General features: G+C 42.1%; 2 protein-coding genes across 5 annotated transcripts in view; one reads left to right on the forward strand and one right to left on the reverse strand.

Moving 5' to 3' along the window:
- Abhd12 (abhydrolase domain containing 12, lysophospholipase) overlaps positions 1-5,632 on the reverse strand; it is a 76,606-nt gene extending 70,974 nt beyond the window's left edge. The window contains exon 1 of one of the 2 annotated variants that reach the window (XM_005072544.4): positions 5,254-5,626. In XM_005072544.4, coding sequence (XP_005072601.1) covers positions 5,254-5,444 — 191 coding nt within the window. In that variant the 5' untranslated portion in view covers positions 5,445-5,626. Of the gene's footprint in view, positions 1-5,253 lie in introns of both variants that reach the window. The other variant, XM_021228675.2, reaches the window with a different exon arrangement.
- Positions 5,633-10,401: 4,769 nt separating this feature from the next.
- Gins1 (GINS complex subunit 1) lies at positions 10,402-23,013 on the forward strand. Of its 3 annotated transcripts, XM_040746465.1 has the most exons (8): positions 10,825-10,898; positions 11,051-11,193; positions 13,154-13,218; positions 13,928-14,026; positions 15,446-15,536; positions 17,255-17,371; positions 19,544-19,618; positions 22,580-23,013. In XM_040746465.1, the coding sequence occupies exons 3-8, from the start codon at positions 13,184-13,186 to the stop codon at positions 22,646-22,648; spliced, it is 486 nt and encodes a 161-aa protein (XP_040602399.1). In that variant the 5' UTR covers positions 10,825-10,898; positions 11,051-11,193; positions 13,154-13,183; the 3' UTR covers positions 22,649-23,013. The 3 variants fall into 3 exon arrangements, with proteins under 3 accessions (XP_005072600.1, XP_040602399.1, XP_021084332.1); XM_005072543.4 differs by lacking the exons at positions 10,825-10,898; positions 11,051-11,193 and adding an exon at positions 10,402-10,624; XM_021228673.2 differs by lacking the exon at positions 10,825-10,898 and having other exon boundaries at positions 11,020-11,193.
- The last annotated feature ends 672 nt before the right edge of the window (positions 23,014-23,685 follow it).

Here is a 23,685-nt window from a genome sequence, read left to right on the forward strand (position 1 = left end):
TGTTATCATATCTAAGATATTCAAACCGTTAAAAGAATAGCTCAGGGCTGGCAGGATGGCTCATTGGGTAAGGGCACTTGCTGCCAAACTTTACAACCTGAATTCAATCCCCGGGACCCACACGGTACAAGGAGAGAACTGACTCCCACAAATTGCCCTCTAGCCTTCACACATATGTCATGAAGCATACACATGCCGACACACACAAGGTGGGGGTTAGTAAAAACAGCTTACAAAAGTGTTAGATGACTCATCAGTATAGTTAGGACAGATATAGGCTGACCAGATGGCTCAATGGGTAAAAATGCTTGCAGCAAAAGCTTGAGGATCTGAGTTTGCTCTGGGACCTACAGGGAGAAAGAAAAGAACTGATTCCTATATGCCAAGTTTTTTTCTTTTAAGCCACTAACCAGTTCCCAAGTCATGACTTCTTATTAGTTTTGGGTGCTCAGCCTTAGCTTAGCTCTTTTTAGCTAGTTCTTTTAACTTAAATTATCTGTTTCTCTTTATCTGCCTTTTGCCTCAGTGCTGACTGTTCTTTCCTTCTGTATATCTTGCTTCCACTGCTTCTCTGAGTCTGTAGGTTGGCAGCAGCTGCCTGGCTTCTGGCCCCAGGCGTATCCCTCATTCTCTCCTCCTAGCTCTTAGCTGCTCAGCTCTTTATTAAACCAATCAGATGCCTTAGGCAGGCAAGGTGAAACAAATACAACTCATCTTTACATAATTAAACACACATCCTTACATTGTTAAACAAATGCAGCATAAACAAAAGTAACACACTTTTATACAGTTAAAGTAATACTGTGCAGCATAAACAAATGTAACACATTTTTATCTAGGTAAAACAATATTCCACAACATTTTCCTGCAATTTATTCTGACCTCTATTAGTATTTGAGTGTGCCTCCCAAAAAAAAAACCCACAAATAATTATATATGTAATAAAAAGATACATTTACCAACTAGGATATATTAAATGCGCAACTATGAAGTGCAAGATTATAATCTGAGGCAGGAATGGGAAGGTGGAATAAATTGACACAATCTTAGCTTATACCATTAATAATAACAATGGGATAGTTGCACCAGAAGATGCTACTGATGCTCACCAGGTGCCAGGAATCTTCCACACACCTGGGCCTTGCTACAATCCAGCTGAGAGACCTATCCCTCCCCCACCTACCTCTGCCTCCTGAGTGCTGGAATTAAAGCCATGTGCCAACAAAGCCCTGCTCTGGAGACATTCTTATCCTCACATTACAGATGAAAAAATAACAGACTCAGAAAGTTAAGTAGTTTCTGCCAAGCCAAAATTCTGAAAAGACTCACTTGAGACTCAGGTAACTATGCAGCATCCTATAAAATATGGAACTTAGCATAGGGGAGACTAAACCCAAATGACAGGTCCTCTAGATAATGGATATTTTTGTCCCAACAGCTTGGCTATCAATTTCCCATGCCGGCTAGTCCCTCTGTCCTGAAATTCCACATGCCCATCACAGCATAGGGTAGGGCAAGTGACTTGCTGTGCTGACAGAGCCACTCACAAAGCATAAATCCACTGAAATGTAAGTCTTGTGGTACCAACTATAGACAAAGAGCACAAGTGTCATTAAACAGTCTTCCTGCATACTTTATTTGAAATGCAAGTGTTCTCTTGGGAGGAGCAGCAGGAATCTGAAACAGGATTCCACCTTTATTAGCGCAGACCTGATAAAGTGATTATCTTCCATTACTTTTTAAGTATTAAAAGTGTTTGTGTCTGTGTGCACACCCGAATGTATTGGGGCATGTTTGCCAAGGCACACATGTAAAAGGCTGAGGACAGCTTTGTAGAATTCTCTCCTACCTACACATGTGCTTCAGGGATCAAACGCAAGTCACCAGACTTGTGCAACAAGCACCTTACCCACTGACCAATGCTATCCTCACCCAGTCACTTTTAAACTTTAAGAAATTCCATGATTCTTTCTAAGGTGGCCTCCATGAGCATGTCAAGAGTTTTCAGTCTGCCCAAAAACATCTCCCACAACACAGACCTTGCTAAGGCTGGGCAGTGGTGGCACACACCTTTAATCCCAGCACTCGGGAGGCAGAGGCAGGTGAATCTCTGAATTCGAGGCCAGCCTGGTCTACAGAGTGAGTTCCAGGACAGCCTCCAAAACAATATAGAGAAACTCTGTCTCAAAAAACCAAAAAAAAAAAAAAAAAAACCGGGTGTTGGTGGCGCACGCCTTTAATCCCAGCACTCGGGAGGCAGAGGCAGGCGGATCTCTGTAAGTTCGAGACCAGCCTGGACTACCAAGGGGAGTTCCAGGTACAGCCTCCAAAGCCACAGAGAAACCCTGTCTCGAAAAAACAAAACAAAACAAAACAAAAAAAACATGCTAAGATAAAGGAACCTATTTTCAACAACAACAAAACCAAATAATTAGGATAAAAATGTATAGGAGAGGTCATGAAGATGACTCATCCAGTAAAGGCACTTGCCATTGGACCCTAGATTTCACATAAAGATAGGAGAAAACAAATACCATGAAATTTTCTTCTAATCTTTACATGGAACATGTACTTACACACACACAGCACACACACAAAATAATAAATATATAAAAAGAACATATAGAAATTTTTCTAAGGGAAATACATAGGTAGGGAGCAAAGACAAAAACAGAATTTTAAGATAAAACAATCAGTAAGACATTTCTGAAAATTTAAGAAATTTGAGTGCAGACTGGATATTATACATAGTTGATTTATGATACTACCACTACTACATTGTTTCAAATAAATTTTTTGTTCAAGTTATCCTAAAGTACTTAAAAATAAAATTTGCAAGCTGGGTGGTGATGGCTCATGCCAGCACCAGGAGGCAGAGGCAGGCAGATCTCTGAGTTTGAGGCCAGCCTGGTCTACAGAGCAAGTTTCAGGATGGTCAGGGATACACAGAAAAACCAACCAATCAATTAATCAATCAAAATTTGCTTTAAAATAGTGTAGCCCCACCCTGAAAAAAATGCGGAGAAGAGGGATGGCTCAATACTACTAAACAGAGAAGGCTTGAAAGTGTGTGGTAGACACATAGTGAACCATTATGTTTACTTCACTTTCATGTATCTGAAAGTATCCAAGGAACTCAGCCAAAAGAAACAGGCAAGGTCAGTCTCAGGGGCAGGCAACTTACAGTGATGGAGGTCATAATCAGTACTAATTCTTCAGTGAATACTTTGGTTTTACCTGTCAATTATAAACACACCCTTTGGCCCAGAAATTCCACTTCTAGGAATTTGTTCCATAGATACTCATATATTCAATGAGAATTTTTTTTTTTTTGCCACCTACCATTTGGCAGGCACTGGAATACAGAGGTGGAGAAAGCAACCTGCTCTTATTGCATTTCCATTCTTGTTGGGGAGGAGACAGGTAAGGCAATTCAACAAGTATGCATGCAATTATAACAATTACAATGTCAGGTAAGTGATAAGGTAAACAGGGCAGGGCAGGGCGGGGCTGAGTGAAGCACCAGAATGTCTTGGAAAGGCAACCAGAAAGAGGGCTGTGGAGTAATACTCCAACCTGGCCTTCCTTTGGTATGCTTTTTTTTCCCCTAAAGCCTCTGTTCATTCAGAGGATGTGGGCACCATTTAAATGCTTCTCTTTGTCCCACAATATAAATCAGGTCCTTTTAATACAAGGAAGGTGTCAGGGCAGTATTTCCACCCCACCTCCTAAACATTACTGTGCATAGCAATTTCATTTTTTTCAAAGAAAGAACTTCTAAGTTATCTAAGTTGTATGCAAAGCATGTAAATAAATATGTTCTTGAACTATCAAGGGTTTTTAATGCAGGCAACTTTCTTAAGAGAAAGTAAAGAGCATATCAGTTTTACAAAAGATTAATCATCTGCTAGTTAATTTTTAATTACATGTAATATATTTATTTTGTATGCATGTATATAAGGTGGACTGCATGGAGGTCAAAGGCCAACTTTCGGGATACAGTTCTCCAAGGATGGATCTCAGTTCATTAGGGCTGAGGGCAGGAGCCTTCACCAGGTAGGCAACCTCACCCACCCCTTGCTAGTTCATTTTATCCACATACAAAACAAAACCGGCCAGTTCTGGCCCTTCTGCAAGATTGAGAATCACTGACTTAAGAGATTTCTATAGTTTGAGTTCATGACCTTTTACCACAGCTTCAAGCTCTGATTTTCTTCCTATTTAAGTAAATGTTTTACATATGCATAAGGAATGCTCAATTGTTGTAAAAAGAAATCACTGCTACAATTCCTGTCTTGGGAATATTACAAACCAACATCTCTGATCATGAACTTCCAATACTTCAAAACTGCCAAAAAGGTAATAATATACAAATTGGCAAATTGTCATATTAAGAAACCATCAAATAAGGGAAAGAAAACCTATTCCTATGAAATATGCTATTTCAATTTTGCAATCGGCTTTACATAACTGTACACTTCTCCATCACAAAGGGCAGATGCAACACTAACTAATCAGCCAACCTCAGCAGACTTCAGGACCTTACAAAGTGATTTTCAGTGACCAAATTTCAAGTACCTGGAGCCAGCTGCACAGCCAACCACCGGTTCCCCCCAACAGCTGAGGATGGATGCATCCATTCTTTCCCCTAGACACTACAAACGGTTTAACCCTCGAAAGAGGGTCGGCGAACGCTGCTCTGAAATAGTTACCTAGGATGAACTACCGAAAAGAAGGACCAAGCACCCAAAATTTTTCCAGACAGAGGAGAGCTGCTACTGAGCTCCGTTTGAGGTCAAGGCAAAGCAGGTGAAGTGGCTAACAGCACTTGCAGGGTCTGCAGTCCACGCTGCGTGGCCCTCTTCTTACACACGGGAGACTCTTCCAGGGCCAGTCAGGATTACTGGACCCCTGACTACTACTGGCCCGGTCGCTAAGTATCCCTGCGGGCTAACCTGATAAGGGTCTACATGCCAGAGTGTTGGGTGGGTTAGTGAGAAACCCCTAGGGTAGGGGTGGACGCCAGGCAAGCGAGGGTGGAAGGAGCGCTCCAGAGGCAAGCGCCTGGAGGACAGAATGGGGTTGGACGGTCCCTGCGGGCCAGACGAGGGGAGGCAGCCTGAAGAAGGGTCGAAGAGGACGCCGGGAGGATGGGACGCTGTGATGCTCCCACAGCAGATCACTGAAGGTGGGGGGACTGGGGATACCTGCCCGCCAGGTGAGGGACCCAGGAGTAGCCGCGCCGCGTCTCACCTGCCCAGCGCCCGCTTCATGCCCGCGTCCGCTCCGCTGCGCGGCTCTGCCGGCCCCTTGCCCGCCAGACGCAGGTTCTGCTTCAAGCGGCAGTCGGCGTCCAGCGCCGCGGCGGCCGAGCCGGAGGAGGACGAGCCTGAGGCGGCGCAGCTCTCATGCTCCAAGGTGACGGGCTCGGTCCGCTTCCTCATCCCGCGGCCCTGTCGGCCCGCAGTCCTCGGCGCCCTGGCTTCGGCCGCCCGCCCTCCCGCCTGCACAGCCCTGGCCGCAGTAGCCGCCGCTCACAGCCGTCTGCGCCGGGAGCCGGGAGCCCACTGCCGGTCACATCCCAGCCCCAGGCCGCGGCGTCCACTATGGACCAGCGCCGGAGGCCGGCCGGCCACCGCGGCCAATCAGCGCAAGACCCCAGACAGCTCCGCCCCCCCAAGTCACGCCCCTATCACCTCCTCTCCGAGTCCGCGGGCAGCACGCCCAGCATCCCCAGCGCCAACAACAGCCATCTTGGAGAAGGGCAGAAGAAGCTCAAGCTGCAGATCATTGTTATGGCAGGGCTGATCTGAAGTGTCTCACCGCATTTACGTTGTGGATTAGGATCAATTTGGGTTCTCAGGCTGAGTTGCTCAGGTGTCATCTGCAGACCAACTCAGGCATGCCCCGTCTCAGTGGTCCAATGGTGAGGACGCAGGGAGTGCGACAGCCAGAAGAGGGTCCTTAAAGCGCTAGCTTCACTTGCAGGGCCAAATAGGCGCCTTCCAGTCTCTCTGGAGCCTTTGGCTCCCCTAGTACGCGAAAACCCCCAGATACTCTAAAGGTTTATTATAATCAACAAAAAGCTTTAACTTAAAAGAGAAGGGAAAAAAGCATGCTCTCCTGTAGCTATTGTATCATTTAAAGCAAGTTTATATTCACTTTTCGTTCTTTGGCTGAATGTAAGAAAATGAACTGCCTATGAACTGCTTTGAAATCTTATTAAAAATTGCAACTTCACAAAAATGATTAGAAATGGTGGAGGCCAGGAAGTCCGTTTCAAAGATGGATTTGTACTAGTAACACCCAAAATGAATAATTCAATCCACCCGGGGAAAAAAACGGAAAGGGCATTTTCATGAATGTAGCTTTTTATAGTTTTTGCTTTGTTTGGTATGGTGGCATTAATTTCACGAATACCTATAACTGAGAGATACATAGTTGCCTTCTTATTTCAAAGTTACTTTTGTAATTTCAACATGTGTGTCAATCAATTTGAAAACTATTGGCAACTGATAAAAATTGAATAGGAATTTAGAAATGTAAGGGGTTATGTTGTTGGCTTTGTAATGATATTTTGAAGTTGTCCAAGAATTTCTTTGACTTTTTGCTATACCACAACCTATGTTCATACTGTGTGCATATCTATAGTCTTTTTTTTTTAGTTTAAATTTAGATTAGAAACAAGGTTGCTTCACAAGTCAGTTCCAGGTCCCTCTCCCTTTCCCTCCCCTCTATAGTCTTTAAAACATCAAAAACAGTACTATAGATTTGAAGATCCAAAAAGCAGATAAAATGCTTAAAAATAGTTTTTACCTGTCAGTCTTAAAATCTTTATAGAAAAACAAAAAGAGCAGATAGTAGGACATGCCTGAAGTTATTACAAAGTCTGATATCAGGGGGTTGCAGGTTGCAGGCCAACCAGGCAATTTAGAGGACCCAGCTTCAACATGACAGAGATAAAGACAGCTGCATATAGTTCAGTGGTAGCACTACCCTAGTGTGCCTGAGGATCAGGAGTCCACAGAGAGGAAAAAAAGAACTGGAGGAAGGACACGGAAAGAGGGGGTGAGGAGTGGCTAGACTTTGTCCTTATGATCCTGGTCCTTATGATCTGGTCTCCTAGTGTTGAAACACACTACCACACTGGGTAAGCCCACACTGTATCTCTGAGTCATACCCTTCCTGGAACTAAGGCTCTTTATGCAAAGGTCTACTCCTTGCTGACTTCTAATAAGCATCCAGCTCTCCTTCCTTCCTGAGGAATGGGAACGCCATCCTTGCTCTTCTTGGAGTCAAGACTCTGGGCTCATCCTTGATTTTCCCTTATTTACATCACACCACACACCAGTCATCAAGTTTTCTGTTAGTCCTCTATTCAAAATCCAGTATCTAACCCCTCTTCTCTACCAGTCCCCTCCCTGGACCAAGCAGGAAATAATATACAAAAGGCTCTACAGTAGAGGTCTACTGCTCTTTTTGTTTTTCTATAAAGATCTTAAGACTGACAGGTAATATACAAATGGCTCTGCAGTAGATGTCTACTGCTTTTTGTTTTTCCATAAAGATTTTAAGACTGACAGGTAATACATAAACGGCTCTGCAGTAGCCTGCCTGATAGAGTTCCAGCACCACTCTCAGGGACTGACCTCTCCCAGGATCACTGCCTCCCTGCTGGTCCTTCACTATGCCACTTAGTCCCTCCCCAAGACCTTGGTATTTTGATTCTTACTACCCCAAATCTCTATCTCCCTAAAGCCCACATCTACAAAGTTACTCCCCTGCCCTCTGAGAACTGTGTTTGCTGAAAACTAACACACAATCCTCAGACTCTCTCGTCTTTGCTGTATTCACCTCCTTGACTTATTCGTTAGTGCTTAGCACCAAAACACCTGACATTGATATATCTTTATCTGTATTGATGTTTTCCACACTGCAAGATAGACTCCAAGAAGGGACCTTGTTTACTGCATTATCTTCAGTATCTGGACCAATGCTAGGCTCATACTACATACTTCATAAATATTTGCTGAAGGGAAGATTGAATCATCAAGACTGCTCACAGATATACCACTGTTCCCATTTTAAAAGAAATCTAAAGGTCAATAAAGGACTTGCCTCCTGGCTGAAAGGGAAGAGATGCATGGCTGAGAAGGGTTGTAACTACTAGCCTGTGCCTCACAATCCTACAGCAGTATAACTAGGTGTTTAATAAACATTAACCTAAGTATCCCTAATAGAGAAAGAAGGACATTCCTGTTTACTCAGCTACCTAGCTACCTACCTACCTACATTGTTTTCTGATGCAGGATCTCACATTCAAGCCCAGGTTGGCCTGGAAATCTCTGGAATGCTCTTATTTCAGCATCTGTAATGGTAGTGTTACAGGCATAAGCCAAAGCACCTGAATGAGTAGTTGCTTTTTAAAGTGGGGTATTCTCATACCCATTTTGCAGATAATGAATGTCCTTGTTAAATCTGGAGCTGTAGCCTCATGCACCAGACCACACTCCCAGCCATCTCCCTCCCTCCAGGATCAGCTATAGGAATATGACAGGCCCATGCTGTGACTTTGAAGTCACAAAAGGCAGAATCTTGTCTCCTTCCCCAGCAGCTGACCTAGAAACAGAGACAAACTAACTTCAAGTACCCAGCATGTATTATGGGCTGCTGTTCATGCCTACAGCCTTCTGGCGTTGGACCACATCCCTCTGAAAGTTTTTAGAGAGGACCACTATTTAGTTTGGTGGAAGTTTCTGTCTTCAGAGCCCTGCTGCACTTGCATGTGGCATTAAGGACAGTGTGCCTCAGTGCTCCTCTCTGGACTGCCTCTCTCAACACTGCCCAGTTAGCCAAGCAATCTTCTTATCCACTTTTGCAAAAGAACAAAAGGGAAACCCACTATTGTTTTTTGGAAATGAATGCTGCTTTTCCAAAAATAGCTAAATAGTGAGGCAAGATGGCACACACCTTCAATTCTGGCACCGAGGAGACAGAGGCAGGTGGATATCTGTGAGTTTGAGGTAGGCCTGGTCTACATAGGGAGACCCTGTCTCAAAATAAAAGACACTAACTAAAGCAAGTAGTTCTTATCTTGGATTATGTAAGGTTAGGAAATTTCCCATAATCATGTAGTCGAATGTGCCATAGTTTTTGACAATTTGACACAAACCTAATCATATCTGGGAAGAGGGAATCTTGAGGAATTGCCTCCATCAGGTTGGCCAATCTATGGGGCATTTTCTTATTTACTGACTTGGGATGGCCAAGACCCTTAAGGGGCGTGCCACCTGAGGCTGTTGGTCCTGGGTAAAGCAAAGTGAGAGTTCATTATGAGAAGCCAATGAGCAGCCTTCTTTCAAGGACTCTGCTTGAGTTCCTACCCTGAATTCCCTTCCTGGTGGATTACAACTGTATACCAAAAGTAACCCTTTCCTTCCCCATGGTGTTTTACCACAAAAAGCAGCAAATCAAGACTACACACACACACACTTTTTCTTTTTCTTAAAAAAAAAAATGGGCTCTTGCGGGGCAGTGGTGCACACACCTTTAATTGCCTTTAATTCCAGCACTTTCGGAGGCAGAGACAGGTGAATTTTTGTGTGTTCAAGGCCAGCCTGGGCTACAGAGCAAGTTCTAGGACAGCCAGGACTGTTATACAGAGAAACCCTGTCTTGGAAAAGCAAGCAAACAAAACTTTAAAAAAAGATGGGCTCCTTAGAATTCCTGGGCTGAAGTAATTTGCCTTCCTCAGTCACAGAAATGCTGGGACCGTAGGCATCCGACCACAGTATTACGTCCAACTTTGAATTACTGTTATTTTTGACATTTTCTAGTTTGAAAATATTTTAAAAATTACTTTAAAATCAAAGAGTATCAGAGATGAAAGTGCAAAGCATAGAAAACAGGTTTTAATTATTTTATGAACTGTATGACCTTCATTAAATTAACTGTTCTGGTTTCCCTATCAGTTCTGCTTCCTAAGAACCCTTTAGGGAGAACTGTGAGAATTAACTGAAATATACATCGTAGTCCCTACCATACAGAATGTACCCAATAAAAGATGGTTTCTCTTTAATGTCAACCGGCACTGCAAAACTAAAACAAAACGTGTTATAACCCGTTTCTCGACTTTTCCTCTTAACCTAAAGGTGCTCGTTGGAATCTAAAAGTTAAAAATTCAAATGGAAAAAATAAAAAAAGGGAAGAATGTGCATTTTACTGCACAATCGAAAAGAGCAATTTGGATCAGCTTAGGGTCTCAGACACCCCCAGCTTCACCAGGGAAGAAATCACCTTAATACCTATTTCCCTGCCTCTCAGGACGGCTGCTCAATGAGGTCAAATGTCCCTTCTCGGCCGCCTTAGAACCTCACTCCCCTACCCGACAGTGCATTTCTATTGGTTGACTCTGTTTGGCGCCAAAGCGAGGAGGAGAGGCTGATCGCTGTGGGGCTCTGAACAATAGAAGTGCCGCGGGCGAGAGCGAAGCGGCCGTTTTGTCGTGACTTGGCAGTTGACGGGACCGCGGGACTCGGGAGCGTCCGTCATGTTCTGCGAGAAAGCAATGGAGCTTGTCCGCGAGTTACGCCGCGCGCCGGAAGGGCAGCTGCCGGCCTTCAACGTGAGGAGAGGCGACGGGCGGGCGGGGGAGAGAACGGGGCGTGTCGGGGGCGTGTCGGGGAGAGAACAGGGCGTGTCGGGGGCGGGGCGGGGAGAGAACGGGGCGTGTCGGGCCGGGGCGTTTGGCTTGGGGGCGGGGCCTGTGTGGACCTATCCTGGGCTAGTCAGCTGTGGCTTGTTGAAGTCTTCTCTCCCTTCAGTTGCTGGGTTCTTTTTACTGCCTTGCTAGGTTACGTCATCGGAAACGAAAAATTTGAAACTGGGCCTAAAGAATTGTAGGGAAAAAAAAAACACTCATATTTATGTTATCTATTGATTTGGTGAATTTCCTCATTTTTGTTTCTTGATTTTGTTTTTTGAGACAATGCTCATGTTGTCCAGGCTGGCCCGGAACTCTATTAAAAAGAATTTTGTGTCTGTATGGCAGGTGCTCCGTGAAAACCAGAAGAGGGTTTGGGATCTTCTGGAACTGGGCCTGTAGGCGTTTGTGAGCTGCAGGATGTTGGTGCTTGGAACTCAGGTCCTACTCAAGAGCAGCAAGTGCTTTTAGCCGCTGAGTCATCTCTCCAGGTCCACATATGTCTTTCTAGCTAGCCTCTTTTTAAAAAATTAACTTTATTTTATGTGCATTGGTGTGAAGGTGTCAGATGCACTGGAACTGGAGTTACAGACAGTTGTGAGTTGCCACGTGAGTGTTGGGAACCGAACCCAGGTCCTGTGAAAGAGCAGCTAGTGCTCTTAACCACCGAGCCATGTCTGCAACCCATGAACCAATAGCACTCTGATGTAGTTCTGGCCTCACTGTGAAGCTAGGTCCCACCCTCAGCTTTTGGAAACCACTGATTTTCTTCCTTGCTTGTAGATTATTGACTTTTCTTTCATGTATCTGGGTCTGCTAAGAGCTTACACTTGATAAAGGGCCTGATGCCTTGGTAAGGGCCATATGGAATCATGGAGTATGCACTAAAGCTTTGTATCTGTATCTGGCCTCTCTGGCCCTTTTTTTTTTTTTTTTTTTTTTTTTTTTGATATTTGAGACAGAGTTTCTTTGCATAACAGCTCTGGCTGTCCTGGAACTCACTCTGTAGACCAGGTTGGAATTGAAGAGACTATTCTTACTGTGGTGTATGTTTTCAGTAGTTCAGAAGGGTTTTTTTGTTTGTTTTGGTTTTTTTGAGACATGGTTTCTCTGTGTGTACAGTGCTTTTTTATTTTAAAGACTTAATTACTGTTTTTTTGAGACAGGCTGTCATGAAACTTGCTCTGTAGAATAGAGCTGATCTAGAGATGGAGATCCATTTGCCTCTGCCTCCTAAGTGCTGGGACTAAAGGTGTGAGTCACCAATGCTTGGCCTCGTTTTGTTTGGTTTGGTTTTTTGAGACAGGGGTTCTTTGTATTGCTTTGGAGGTTGCCCTGGACTAGCTCTGTAGACCAGGTTCGCCTTGAACTCACAGAGATCCACCTACCCCTGCCTCCCGAGTGCTGGGATTAAAGACGAGCGCCACCAACGCCTGGCTCGTTTGTTTTTTTAAGACAGGGTTTCACTGTGTAGTGCAGGCTGGCCGAAACTTGACGTACTTCTTCAGTTATTGAGACTGATTTAGGCATGTGGCGGCTATGCCTGGCTAAAGTGCTTATGAATTTGCCTTCCAAGGTATTCCAGATAAGTAGACTCAAACTACAGTTCTTTTGTGTCTGCTGTCTCTGGTTTAACATGGGATTGTCAGGACCATGTTGTAGCACATATCAATACTCATTCCTTCTTATTGCTCAGTGATACTCTACTGGATCATACACACATTTGGTTCATATCTCAATCTGTTATTGGTTCTTTGGATTATATTTGCTTTTTGAGTATTTTGAATAATGCTTACAAGAATATTTGCATAAAGCCCAGTGTGTGGCTATAATTATAGGACATGGGATGCTGAGGCAGAAGGTTTAATGTGAGGTTAGCCTGAGTAACATAGTACTAGCAAGACCCCGTCTCAAGAGAACCAATTATGAAAGCCTAAAAATAAAAATAAATCAAACACAACAAAATTGTTAAGTTTTTGTGTATGGGCTGGAGATTTAACTTAATAGTAGAAAGAAAAAAATGAATGAGTGAAAGGAAGAAAATAAGAAAGCAAAAAAAAAAAGAAAACATATGTCTAGGAATGAGATTGAGTATAAAACTAGGAGTGGAATTGCTGGGTCATATATAGGTGGTATGCAAGCTAGGGAAGTGCTCTACCAATAAGTTTCATCTGCAGTCCTTTATTGTTTAAGATAGGGCATCTCTGTAATGTATGAAGACCTTGAAGTCATGATCCTTCTGCTTGGCATCCTGGGTTCAGGAGCTATGTCCATTCTTGTTAAGTGTGGAACTGATTTCTACACGCTATTCCATTTTATGTTCCTTACCAATATCTGTAGTCATGGAAATATTGTGAAGCCTACTTTTTTTGTTAAGGTATATAAATGAAAGATAAATATAGTACAGGTTGAAATTAATCAGGGAAATCAATTAATGTATTTACATTTCAGGAGGATGGACTCAGACAAGTTCTGGAGGAGATGAAAGCTTTGTATGAACAAAACCAGTCTGATGTGTAAGTTGTGATAATTTTGATGTTTTAAAAATAAGAAATGAGATGTTAAAATCAGAACCTTTTATCTCTTTGGGGGGGGATGCAATTTTTTTTTTAATTTTCTGAACCTGATCTGGTTGTACAAGTGAGCACAGGACTTGAACTTAAAGGGGTTTCTGCTGCTTTGTGGTTGGGCATAGCTTCACATATGCTAGATGCTTAACATGTCTTCATGATGTATTATGATGTATGACTTCTAAGGTGGAAGAATTAAGGTAGACTTAACAAGATGAGACAGGAGCAGATCCATTGAATGCCAGAACTATGTACAATGACTCTATATGGTCAAGGGAGTAGCTTAGTGCTAGGGCTCTTGTCTAGCAAGTGTGGGGTCCTAGGTTTTATCTCTAGCACCACAAAAACGAAACATCCTAGATATTCAGTGATAAATACAGGATCTCACTGTTATAGAGACTAGGATGGCCTTGAACTCAAGAGATTTTTCTGACTCTGCCTCCTAAGTGCTCTGATCAAAGGGGTGCACCACGGTACCCAGTTGTGGTTTTATATCATCTAAAATATTAATGAGGTAGCTACTCTGCTTAGGTAGACTGCTACTAACTTTAAGTGGACAAAACCAGCATGTAAGTCAGTCATTCTGACTTTGGAATTTTAACCTACACTGGAATATATATGTTTCTTGCTTCTTATATGTCATTCTTCTTACCAGGAATGAAGCAAAATCAGCTGGACGAGGTGATTTGATCCCAACTATCAAATTTCGGCATTGTTCTTTGCTAAGAAATCGACGCTGCACTGTAGCATACTTGTAAGTGTCTTGGGCTTTGCTTGGAATATCAGGGAACCTAGGAGGGTTTTTGATGTAGTTTGGTTTCTCAGTGGGTAGCAAGAAAAAAGAAAATCTTATTGTTCCTTTTTATATTTTTTGTTTTGTTTTGTTTTTTGAGGCAGGGTCTTACCCATGTAGACAGGCTGACTTTGAACAGAGATCTTTATGCTTTTCCTCCTGAATGTTAGGATTAATGCCATGTGCAATCACACTTGGCTTCCCTTTTCTTTCTTTCTTTTTTCCAGACAGCGTTTCCCTGTGTAGCTCTGACTGTACTGGAACTGGCTCTGTAGACCAGGCTGACCTTAAACTTACAGAAATCCACTGAAGTGCTGGGTTAAATTAAAGGTTTGTTCCACCACTGCCCAGCTCTGGCTTCCTTTAAAGAAAAAAATTTTTTTTTCAATTATGAAACAATAGTGAATTCAGGAAAAGAATGATATAACTTGCCCTGTGGAACTTAGCCACATACTTCATTATGTTTTGTTTTTATGCTGTACTAGTTTGAATTATCATGGCAGCTCACCACTGAATTTTTTTTTTAATCAATAATGATTTTTTTTTATTCTTTTTTTTTAAATTTAGATAAGAAACAAGGTTGCTTCACAAGTCAGTTCCAGGTCCCTCTCCTTTTCCCTCCCCTCCTCCCGTGCCCTCCCCCCATCCCCCTGAATTCTTTTTCTTTTATATCTGCATATATGTCTACAGGCCAGAAGAGGGGGAGGGTGCCAGATCTCACTTTAGATGGCTGTGAGCCACCTTGTGGTTGCTGGGAATTTAACTCGGGACCTTTGGAAGAGCAACCAGTGCTGTTAACTGCTGATCCATCTCTCTAGCCTCTCACAACTGAATTATTAATACTTTTCTTCTCTAAGCAGCAAGGATCTCTTGGCTTTTGTAGCCACTGCATATTGTCACAATTGGAGAGTTTAACAATGCCTAGTGGCATCTGTCAGGTTGAAACAGGACATCATTATGTAGTCCTGGCTGGCCTTGAATTTACAGAGATCCAAATGCCTCTGCCTCCAAAGTTCTGGGATTAAAGGTATTTGCCACCACACCAACTATCTAAACAGTTCTTATGCACATTTTTCCCCATTGTCCCAAGAATGTTTTCTTGTTGGCATTTTTCTATCAGAGGCCAAACAAAGTCCACATGTTCCATTTAGGTTTTTGTGAGTCTTGAGTTTTCTCACTGGAATGACTTTTGACTCCTTTTATTCTTTTTTTTTTTTTTTGGTTTTTCGAGACAGGGTTTCTCTGTGGCTTTGGAGGCTGTCCTGGAACTCGCTTGGTAGTCCAGGCTGGTCTCAAACTCACAGAGATCCACCTGCCTCTGGCTCCCGAGTGCTGGGGACTCCTTTTATTCTTATACCATCTAATCCCTTGATGTCCTAGGTATGACCGGTTGCTTCGGATTAGAGCACTCAGGTGGGAATATGGCAGTGTCTTGCCAAATACTTTGAGATTCCACATGTCTGCTGAAGAAGTAAGTTAGCACTATTCAAATGTATAGAAATGCTATGTTCTCTAATAGTAATCTGTATTTATCTTTTTGTTTTTAGTATTCAGCAATTTCTCACTTAAAGTAATTTCTTATATACTGTGATAGGAAGTATGTGGTGGAGAGTAATTCTAAGTACCTTGTGGAAAACTAAGTACTTAACAAAATAGAGTTCCAGTAGTTCTTTGTTTTTATTTTTTGAGACAGAGTTTCTCTGTATAATGGCCCTGACTGTCCTGGAATTCACTTTGTAGACCAGGCTGACCTCAAACTCAGAGATCTGCCTGCCTTTGCCTCCTGAGTGCTGGGATTAAAGGTGTGCACCACAACCACCCAGCCCAATATGCTATTTATTACTGACCCATCTTTGGGATTAAAAACTGGTATTATTACTTGGGTGTTTTCTATATAATATGTGCATATATGTACATTCTAATCAAAATTACAAATTCATGTAATATTTCTTCTGCTGCTCCATGAGTTTCAGTTTCTTTGCTGACATTTTCTTCTAGATTGCAGACTTTTTTTTTTTCTCGAGATGGGGTTTCTTTGTGTAGCCCTGACCCTGGCTGTCTTGGAGCTTGCTTTATAGACCAGGCTGGCCTAGAACTCACAGAGGCTTACCTCTGCCTCCCAAGTACTGGGATTAAAGGTGTGAGCCACTACCACCCAGCAGGTTGCTAATTTATTGTTTCCAATTCATCCATTTTACTACCTTACCCTCTGTATTGCTGACTTAATTAAACCATTTGTTTTTATTGTCTTAGAAAACATTGATCAGTTTTTACTAGTAAACTTTTGAAATCATCATCTAGTATTATAGCTATTTTACTGTCACTGAGTTTGGTAGTGAATTATATACAGCCTTCTAGAAGAGCCAATTTGCTATACTTTCTCATGTTTTGGGGGTCTCTGTCTTGTGATGTGTATATCTGCTCGTCAGGATCTCTCTCCCTGTTTTATTTGGGGATCTTCTTGAAGGTTTAATCTCTAGTACCCTCCATAGAGAGAAAGCAAATTTCTGTAATAGCAACAAACCAAGAAGCAATGCAAGATATAGACATACACTTAAAATCAAGTACAGTCCACTACTGGATCATTAGTGACCACAAAAGTGAAACTGGTAAAGGTACTGTAGAAGGTGGGACAAAGTTCATTTTTAGAGTGGGTGTGGGAATAGTAAATGAAGAGATAAAAGAAGGAGGCAGGGGAAGGGGGGAAATAGAGAAGCAAAATCAAATACAATAAGGGGGAAAGAAGCTAAGTGAGAAAAATGTTAATCAGGGAAAAGAACGAGAAATTAGAAAATCATAAAAAAGTTCAAAAACAAATTAGACAAGTGTAAGGAAAATAAAAAAATATATATAATGAGTTCATGCACAGTGGGCAGGGTCAGCAGAACTGTAGACCCCTTTCTTCCCTATGGTTTTTATATGCTGTTGCTCAGACCATACTGGCTGGGTGTTTGATATTTTCCAGAGCTATCTTCACTTCGGTAGTTGTGATAGCTTTGTCAATTTGATACAACCTAAAATTCCTAGGAAGAGATCATTGGGCCAGTGGGAATGTTGTGGGGAATTTTCATAATTAAGTTAATTAATCTGGGAAGATCCAACCCTAGGATGTATTATTTTGAAATGGTAGTACATAGTTTGTACAAATTTTCTCAAACCTTTGTCAAATGACTGTTTTTATGTTCACAGATGGAGTGGTTCAACCATTATAAAAAATCTCTTGCTACTTACATGAGGTCACTGGGAGGTGATGAAGGCTTGGACATCACGCAGGATATGAAACCTCCCAAAAGCCTTTATATTGAAGTATGTACTTACTTTAATGCACACATTATGCTACCCTTTATCAAAGATGAGGGTTTGCTAACTTCTCTTAAAAAGAAAGAAGAAAAAAAACTTAAAAGAGTGAGAGAAAGTTTCAACTGTCTTTAGGATGGACACCTAAAATTTCATCAGTATACCCATTTAAGTTTTGTTTTTGGTACTATAAATAGAGAGCCAAAAGGAAAGAAAAAGTTTTTAAAGAGGGAGAGAAACCTATAGATTGAAAGGTAAGACATAAAACACAATGTATAGTTTTGTTAGATTCTAGTTTCAACTTGAAAACTTAGAAAAATATCCTTGAGGGGCTGGAGAGATGACTCAATGATAAAGAGCACTGGCTGCTCTTCCAGAGGATTCGGGTTCAATTCCAGCACCTACATGGCAGCCCACAACCATCTGTAACTCCAGGCCTATGTGGCCCAATGCCTTCTGCCTCACTTGGACACTTTCCTTGCGGTATACAGACATACATGCAGGTAGAATACCCATATACATGAAATAAAATGGGGAAAATTAAAATATGTATGAGACAAGTGGTAACTTTTGGATATTAAATGAGCAATGACATGAGATAGTATTCTGGTGTGTGTGTGTGTTGTGTGTTGTTTTTTGTTTTTTTTTTTTTGGGGGGGGTCTCCTGCAGCTCAGGTTTGCCAGGGACATGCCATGCAGTCAATGGTAACCCTTACTTAGCTCATAATCCTCTTGTTTCCACCTCCTAACAGCTGGGATTGCAGGCATGAGCCACCATGTTTGACTTTATTTTTTTGTTCGTTGTTTTAACAATATTAGTGTGTAGAGGTAGGTAATTTAAGCCAGGTGTGGTAGTTTGTATCTATAGTCCTAGTAGTTGAGAGGCTGAGGCAGAATGGTCTAGAGTTTAGAACCAGCCTGGGTTACAGGACACCGTCTCAAGATGGGGAAAAGGTAATCCTGAATTGATTGAGGTGAACACACCTGGCCACAACTTCTTCCCCAACACTAGTCTTTCCAAAGAAGATTTTCTTCTTAACAGTATTTCTCACACTAGGTTAAAGTGCTCTGAGAGTCATTGTCAATTTTCAGATTAAATCTAGGGATGGTACAAATATCTGGTACTTGCTGCTGGGGTTGGCTTACTGGAAGTCAGTGGCAGTGCAGTATGAGTCTAACCCTCAGGAGAGTGACTTCTTCCCCAGTTCTCATGAGGTGGAAATGCCTCCCTGTTTTCCTGGATAGCCTTAGTGTTGTCTCTTCAATTTTTTTTTTTAAACGTAATGTGTATTTGAGTGCAGTTGTGTGTCCTTTGGCATATATAAGAACAATTCTGGGGAGTTGGTTCTTTCCTTATTCTGTGAGATCAGGGGTCACCAGGCTTACAAAGCAAGTCCTGTGACCCTCTGAGCCATCTAACAGCTCAATTAGTTCTTTGCTGGAGTTAATGTCAAAGACTGCCTCATTTCTCTATCCTCCAACCAAGACCTCTCAGTTTTGATGACCTAGGTGCCTAAAGAATAAGGTTAAGATGAACAGACTGAGATGACTAAGAATTTGTTACAAATTAAAAGATACTTCAGCACAACTTCATTTTTGCTTCTACTTGTGGCAACAAATGAAAGCTGTACTTTCTTTCATTTCTGATTCTAAAAATTCTCTGGAGCCAGGTGTTGGTGGCACATGCCTTTAATCCCAGCACTAGGGAGGCAGAGGCAGGTGGATCTCTGTGAATTCGAGACCAGCCTGATCTACAAGAGCTAGTTCCAGGACAACAGCCTCCAAAACCACAGAGAAACCTGTCTCGAAAAACCAAAAAAAAAAAAAAAAAAAAAAAAAAGAAATTCCCTGCAATAAGTCTGCATATTGAAGAAAGTTGAGAGAATCTCTTCCAAAAGTACAAAAATAGACTTGTATCCTAATCTCTCACTAATACTACAAAAATGAGGCTGGAGTGGATATAGATATTACATAAATATTCGTGCAACACCTGTTTTCTTTTTTATTACTTACTACCTATAATAGCATAAACAAGGTGTGCTGGGGCATACCTATATTCTCATCTAATCATGAGGCTGACTCAGTAGGATCACTTGAGCCTAAGGGTTAGAGACTCAACTAGACAACACAGCTAAAGACCCTGTCTCAAAGAAAAAACAAAGTCTCAATTTGTTCTTTCAGGTACGGTGTTTAAAAGACTACGGAGAATTTGAAGTTGATGATGGCACTTCAGTTCTGCTTAAAAAAAATAGTCAGGTATTTTATGTTGTCATATACTTTAAACCTTGTTAAGAATGTGTGTGAGGTAATGCTGGATTCAGTAGCAAAATGGGTATCTCTTTGTGATGTTCTCTATCTCAGACCTTTCTGGACTTTTTCTAAATAATGAGACTTGAAGCAGACATTTCATATGGCAAGAAAAAGTTAATTTATTTACTAGGTTGCTGCTTATACTCAATACTAAATATTTTCCTGAATAATTATTATAATGGGCCTTGTTCTGAGTAGTTGACAGATTATTTGGGGACTACTAAAGTGTTGATTTTAAGGTTGGTAATCCCATCTGCTCAAGAGGTAATCCCACCTAAGCGGGAGGGTCCAAAGTTGAAGACCAGCCACTTAGAGTCATGCTTATCTTTTCTTTTTTAATATTTTATTTATTTATTGTGTATACAGCTTTCTGCCTGCAGGCCAGCAGAGGGTACCAGATCTCATTCAAGGTGGTTGTGAGCCACCATGTGGTTGCTGGGAATTGAACTCAGGACCTCTGGAAGAACAATCAATCCGTGCTCTTAACGGCTGAGCCATCTCTCCAGCCCAGTCGTGCTTATCTTTAATCCCAGTACTTTCAGAGGCAGAGGCAGGCAGATCTCTGTGAGTTCCAGACCAGGTTGGTCTACAAAACAGGTTCAAAACCAACCTGGGCTACAAAGGAAATTCTAAGCCATATCTAGCAATTTAGTGAAATATTGTCTCAAAATGAAAAATAAAAAGAAGATTGGAGTTGTGCCTCAATGGTGGCACTTGTCCAGCGTGCATGAAGCTATAGGTTCATATCTATAGTACTACAATAAAAAGCAAAAGAATGTTGGATTGACCTTGTCCCTGAATTTATGAAAATTCTTGTGTTCTTTTTTTGTTTGTTTTCAAGTCAGGGTCTCTCTCTGTAGCTCTAGCTGGCCTGGAACTCAGTCTGTAGACCTTGCTGGCCTCGAATAGAGATCTACCCCTCTCTGCCTCCCAAGTGCTGAGATTAAAGGCGTGCACCACCACTGCCCAAGAACTTTCAAGTACTTAATATGTAAGCAGAACAACTAAACAGGATAAAATTGTCATTGTAAAGAGCTGTAACTTCATTTTAACTCAGTTCATTTTTATCCTCTCCCCATTTTCTGAAATCACAGTAATGGAGGGGAAGGGCTTTATAAGGGCCACTCTTTCCTCTTTGTCTGCCCTGCCATGTGGGTGTTGACCAGTTAAGGTCTTGTTCCTAAATCTTGATGTGGACTGTTTACATCCTGGAACACAGTGCTTCTGGCCATCAGGTGCTCTGGCCTGAGAGGGTAACTGATCTGTTTTATTAGCACGCAGCTGTCATTTCTCAACACTAGGTTTTTAGAGCCGATTTCAAAGATACCCTAAAATCTTTGTTAAACCAACTGTTCTCTCCTATGTGTCTCCTTAAACATACTATGTCAAAACAAGACAACTAGGGTGCTTTAAAAAAAAAATTCTGTGTTTACCATGGGAACCTGCAGTTGCCAAGAGCAAAGCTGTCCTCAGCAAGATGAGAGGAAGTGCTTTCGATTTGTTGAGGTTTTCTTGAGCTCTGGGTACCAAGGCAGTGAGGACTGAGCCTGTTCATCTGCTCCTGTGTGGACATGTGAACAGCCTTAACAACTTGCGTTATCTGTATTTGAAACCTATTTTCTACTGTGTAATGTTAAGGAACTTGTTATAATTTTGGGCGAGGGGGACCTTGGCAAATTCCATGGCGGGCTAGGGACAAACATGCCAGGCAGACAGCTTAAGTGAGAAGTTTAATTAGAAAGGGAAGGGAGGGGAGAGGGAAAGAAGAGAAATAGGGGGACACACACACAGAGAGAAGAGAGGTAGGGAGGGAAAGACAGGAAATTCCTGTCTGCCCCTTTAGAGGAACATTGGGAGAGAGAGTGGAAGTGGGTGGATTTTTTCTTTTAAAGGGTCCTTTGCACCTGCATGCAGACTATGTAGTGATGAACCCTGGGCTGAGCAGAGTACTGCCTGAGTGCATTCTGCCAGGTGACAGGGGGCAGCCAGCATGATGGCACAGTAAGTAGAAGTGCTAGAACACAGGCCCAGTGACCTGTGTTCAGTCCCTGGATTCCATAACACGGCAGGAGAGAACCAATTCTTGAGAGTTGTTTTCTGACCTTCACATGCATGTGTGGCCTATGCGTGCCTGTGTTTGCACATGCATATGTACTCACACACATGCATGCATACTAAGTTAGTTAATATCTGGCCACACCTAAGACTGATCATCCACAGAGTTATGACACTAATGGGGAAATTCGTAACATGTTTTTTGTTGTTTGTTTTTTCTTTGAGACAGGTGTCTCTGTAGCTTTGGAGCCTATCCTGGAACTGGCTCTGTAGACCAGACTGTCCTCAGACTCACAGAGATCCACCTGCCTCTGCCTCCCGAGTGCTCACCACCACCACCACCACCCGGCTTAACATGTATTCTTTAATATTTATAAATATGGTGTTAAAGCAACTGTCAAATGTGTCACTCGGTGTGTGTGCATTTATCACTTAACAATTTTTAAAAACTTGGTGAATAAGGAGCTGGAAAGATGACTTGATGCTTTTGTGGGAGGACCCTAGTCCAAGGTGATCTAGTGCCCTCTTCTGGCCTCCATGCGCAACAGCATACATGTGGTACATATAGATATCTCGACAAAACACTCATACATAGAATAAAAATGAATAAATCTTAAGAATTATTTAGTGACTTTTATAAAAATAAGAACTTAAAAAGTAGGATTCATCTACTAGTATTATCACTTTTACTTGGCTATAATAATAAGTTAGTTAAGTTTAGCTTTTGTCTACTTAGCTGTAGAAGTTGATAAGGTATAAAATAACTGTTGCTTTTTACTGATACAAAATGTAATTAAATTTTTTCCTAATCATTTCTCTCATTCTTTCCCTTCTGCTTCCTTTTGCTTGCAGCACTTTTTGCCTCGGTGGAAGTGTGAGCAGTTAATCAGACAAGGGGTCCTAGAGCATGTGCTGTCCTGACTGCGTCCCGTGATGACAACCGCAGGGCTCTGCAAGCTCTGCCAGGGGTGAAGCTGAGTCTAACTCATGTAAACTTCCTCACTGGATCTCCCCTCCTTCTTTGATTTAAATTTACAGACATGCTCGAAGATAACCAAGAAGGGTGCTTGGGGTGTAGCTCAGTGGTACAGCACTTTCTTAGCATTTGAGAAACCCTGAGTTTCATCCCTAGCACCTCCAAAGACAAGACAACAAAAATCAAAGAACAGACTAGACCAGGAGCACTTGGGGAGGAGTATACTCTGCCAACTGTTAAGCCTTTGTTACAAACTATATCTCTAGTCATTCCATTCCCACAGTAAATGCTGTACTTTTATAAACAAAAATAGTCTTCAGTTTGAATCTGTTTTCATGATACACTTTTTCAAAAGTAGCAAATATTTATCTAGTAGAAGATGTAAACATCCAGGGTAGGAGAAAAAGTCTGTACTTTCCTTAGCAGTAGAATAATCTCCCAGGAAAGCTATTTTGGTCCAGTGAAGCTTTCAGTAAGCCAAAGGTGAGGCTGAGCCTTCTTCAGAAGCTGTGGAAGGCTGGGGGCAGGATGGTCTTCCTTGCACTTGTGAAGGAAGACAAGGGCCCAGAGGAGATCTTGGCACTGTTGATGCTCTGCCTCAGCCTCCAAGTGCTAGGAGCACAGTATTGAGCTGCCACGCCCAGCTTCAGCTGTCATTCTGGTTTTGGATTCTTTTTGTTGTTGTTCTATTTAGCTCTGGCTGTCCTGGAACTCACTATGTAGACCAGGCTGGCCATGAACTCACAGAGATCCGCCTGCCTCTGCCTCCTGAGTTCTGGGATTAAACTGTGCACCACCAACGCCCAGCTTCACCACCCTGCTTTAAATAACATTTTTATTAATTGAGAATTTCATACAATGTGTTTTAATTCTATTCACCTCCCAAATAATTTTCTTTATAGAAATGTGCCGTTTTATTACAAAGAGTCTCACAAAATGAAAATATCTCAAAAAGGAAGGTAGGTTAACACCTCCACCTGCA

The sequence above is a fragment of the Mesocricetus auratus genome, unplaced genomic scaffold, assembly GCF_017639785.1.
Source record: "Mesocricetus auratus isolate SY011 unplaced genomic scaffold, BCM_Maur_2.0 Super-Scaffold_100004, whole genome shotgun sequence".
NCBI classification, from domain to species: domain Eukaryota; kingdom Metazoa; phylum Chordata; class Mammalia; order Rodentia; family Cricetidae; genus Mesocricetus; species Mesocricetus auratus.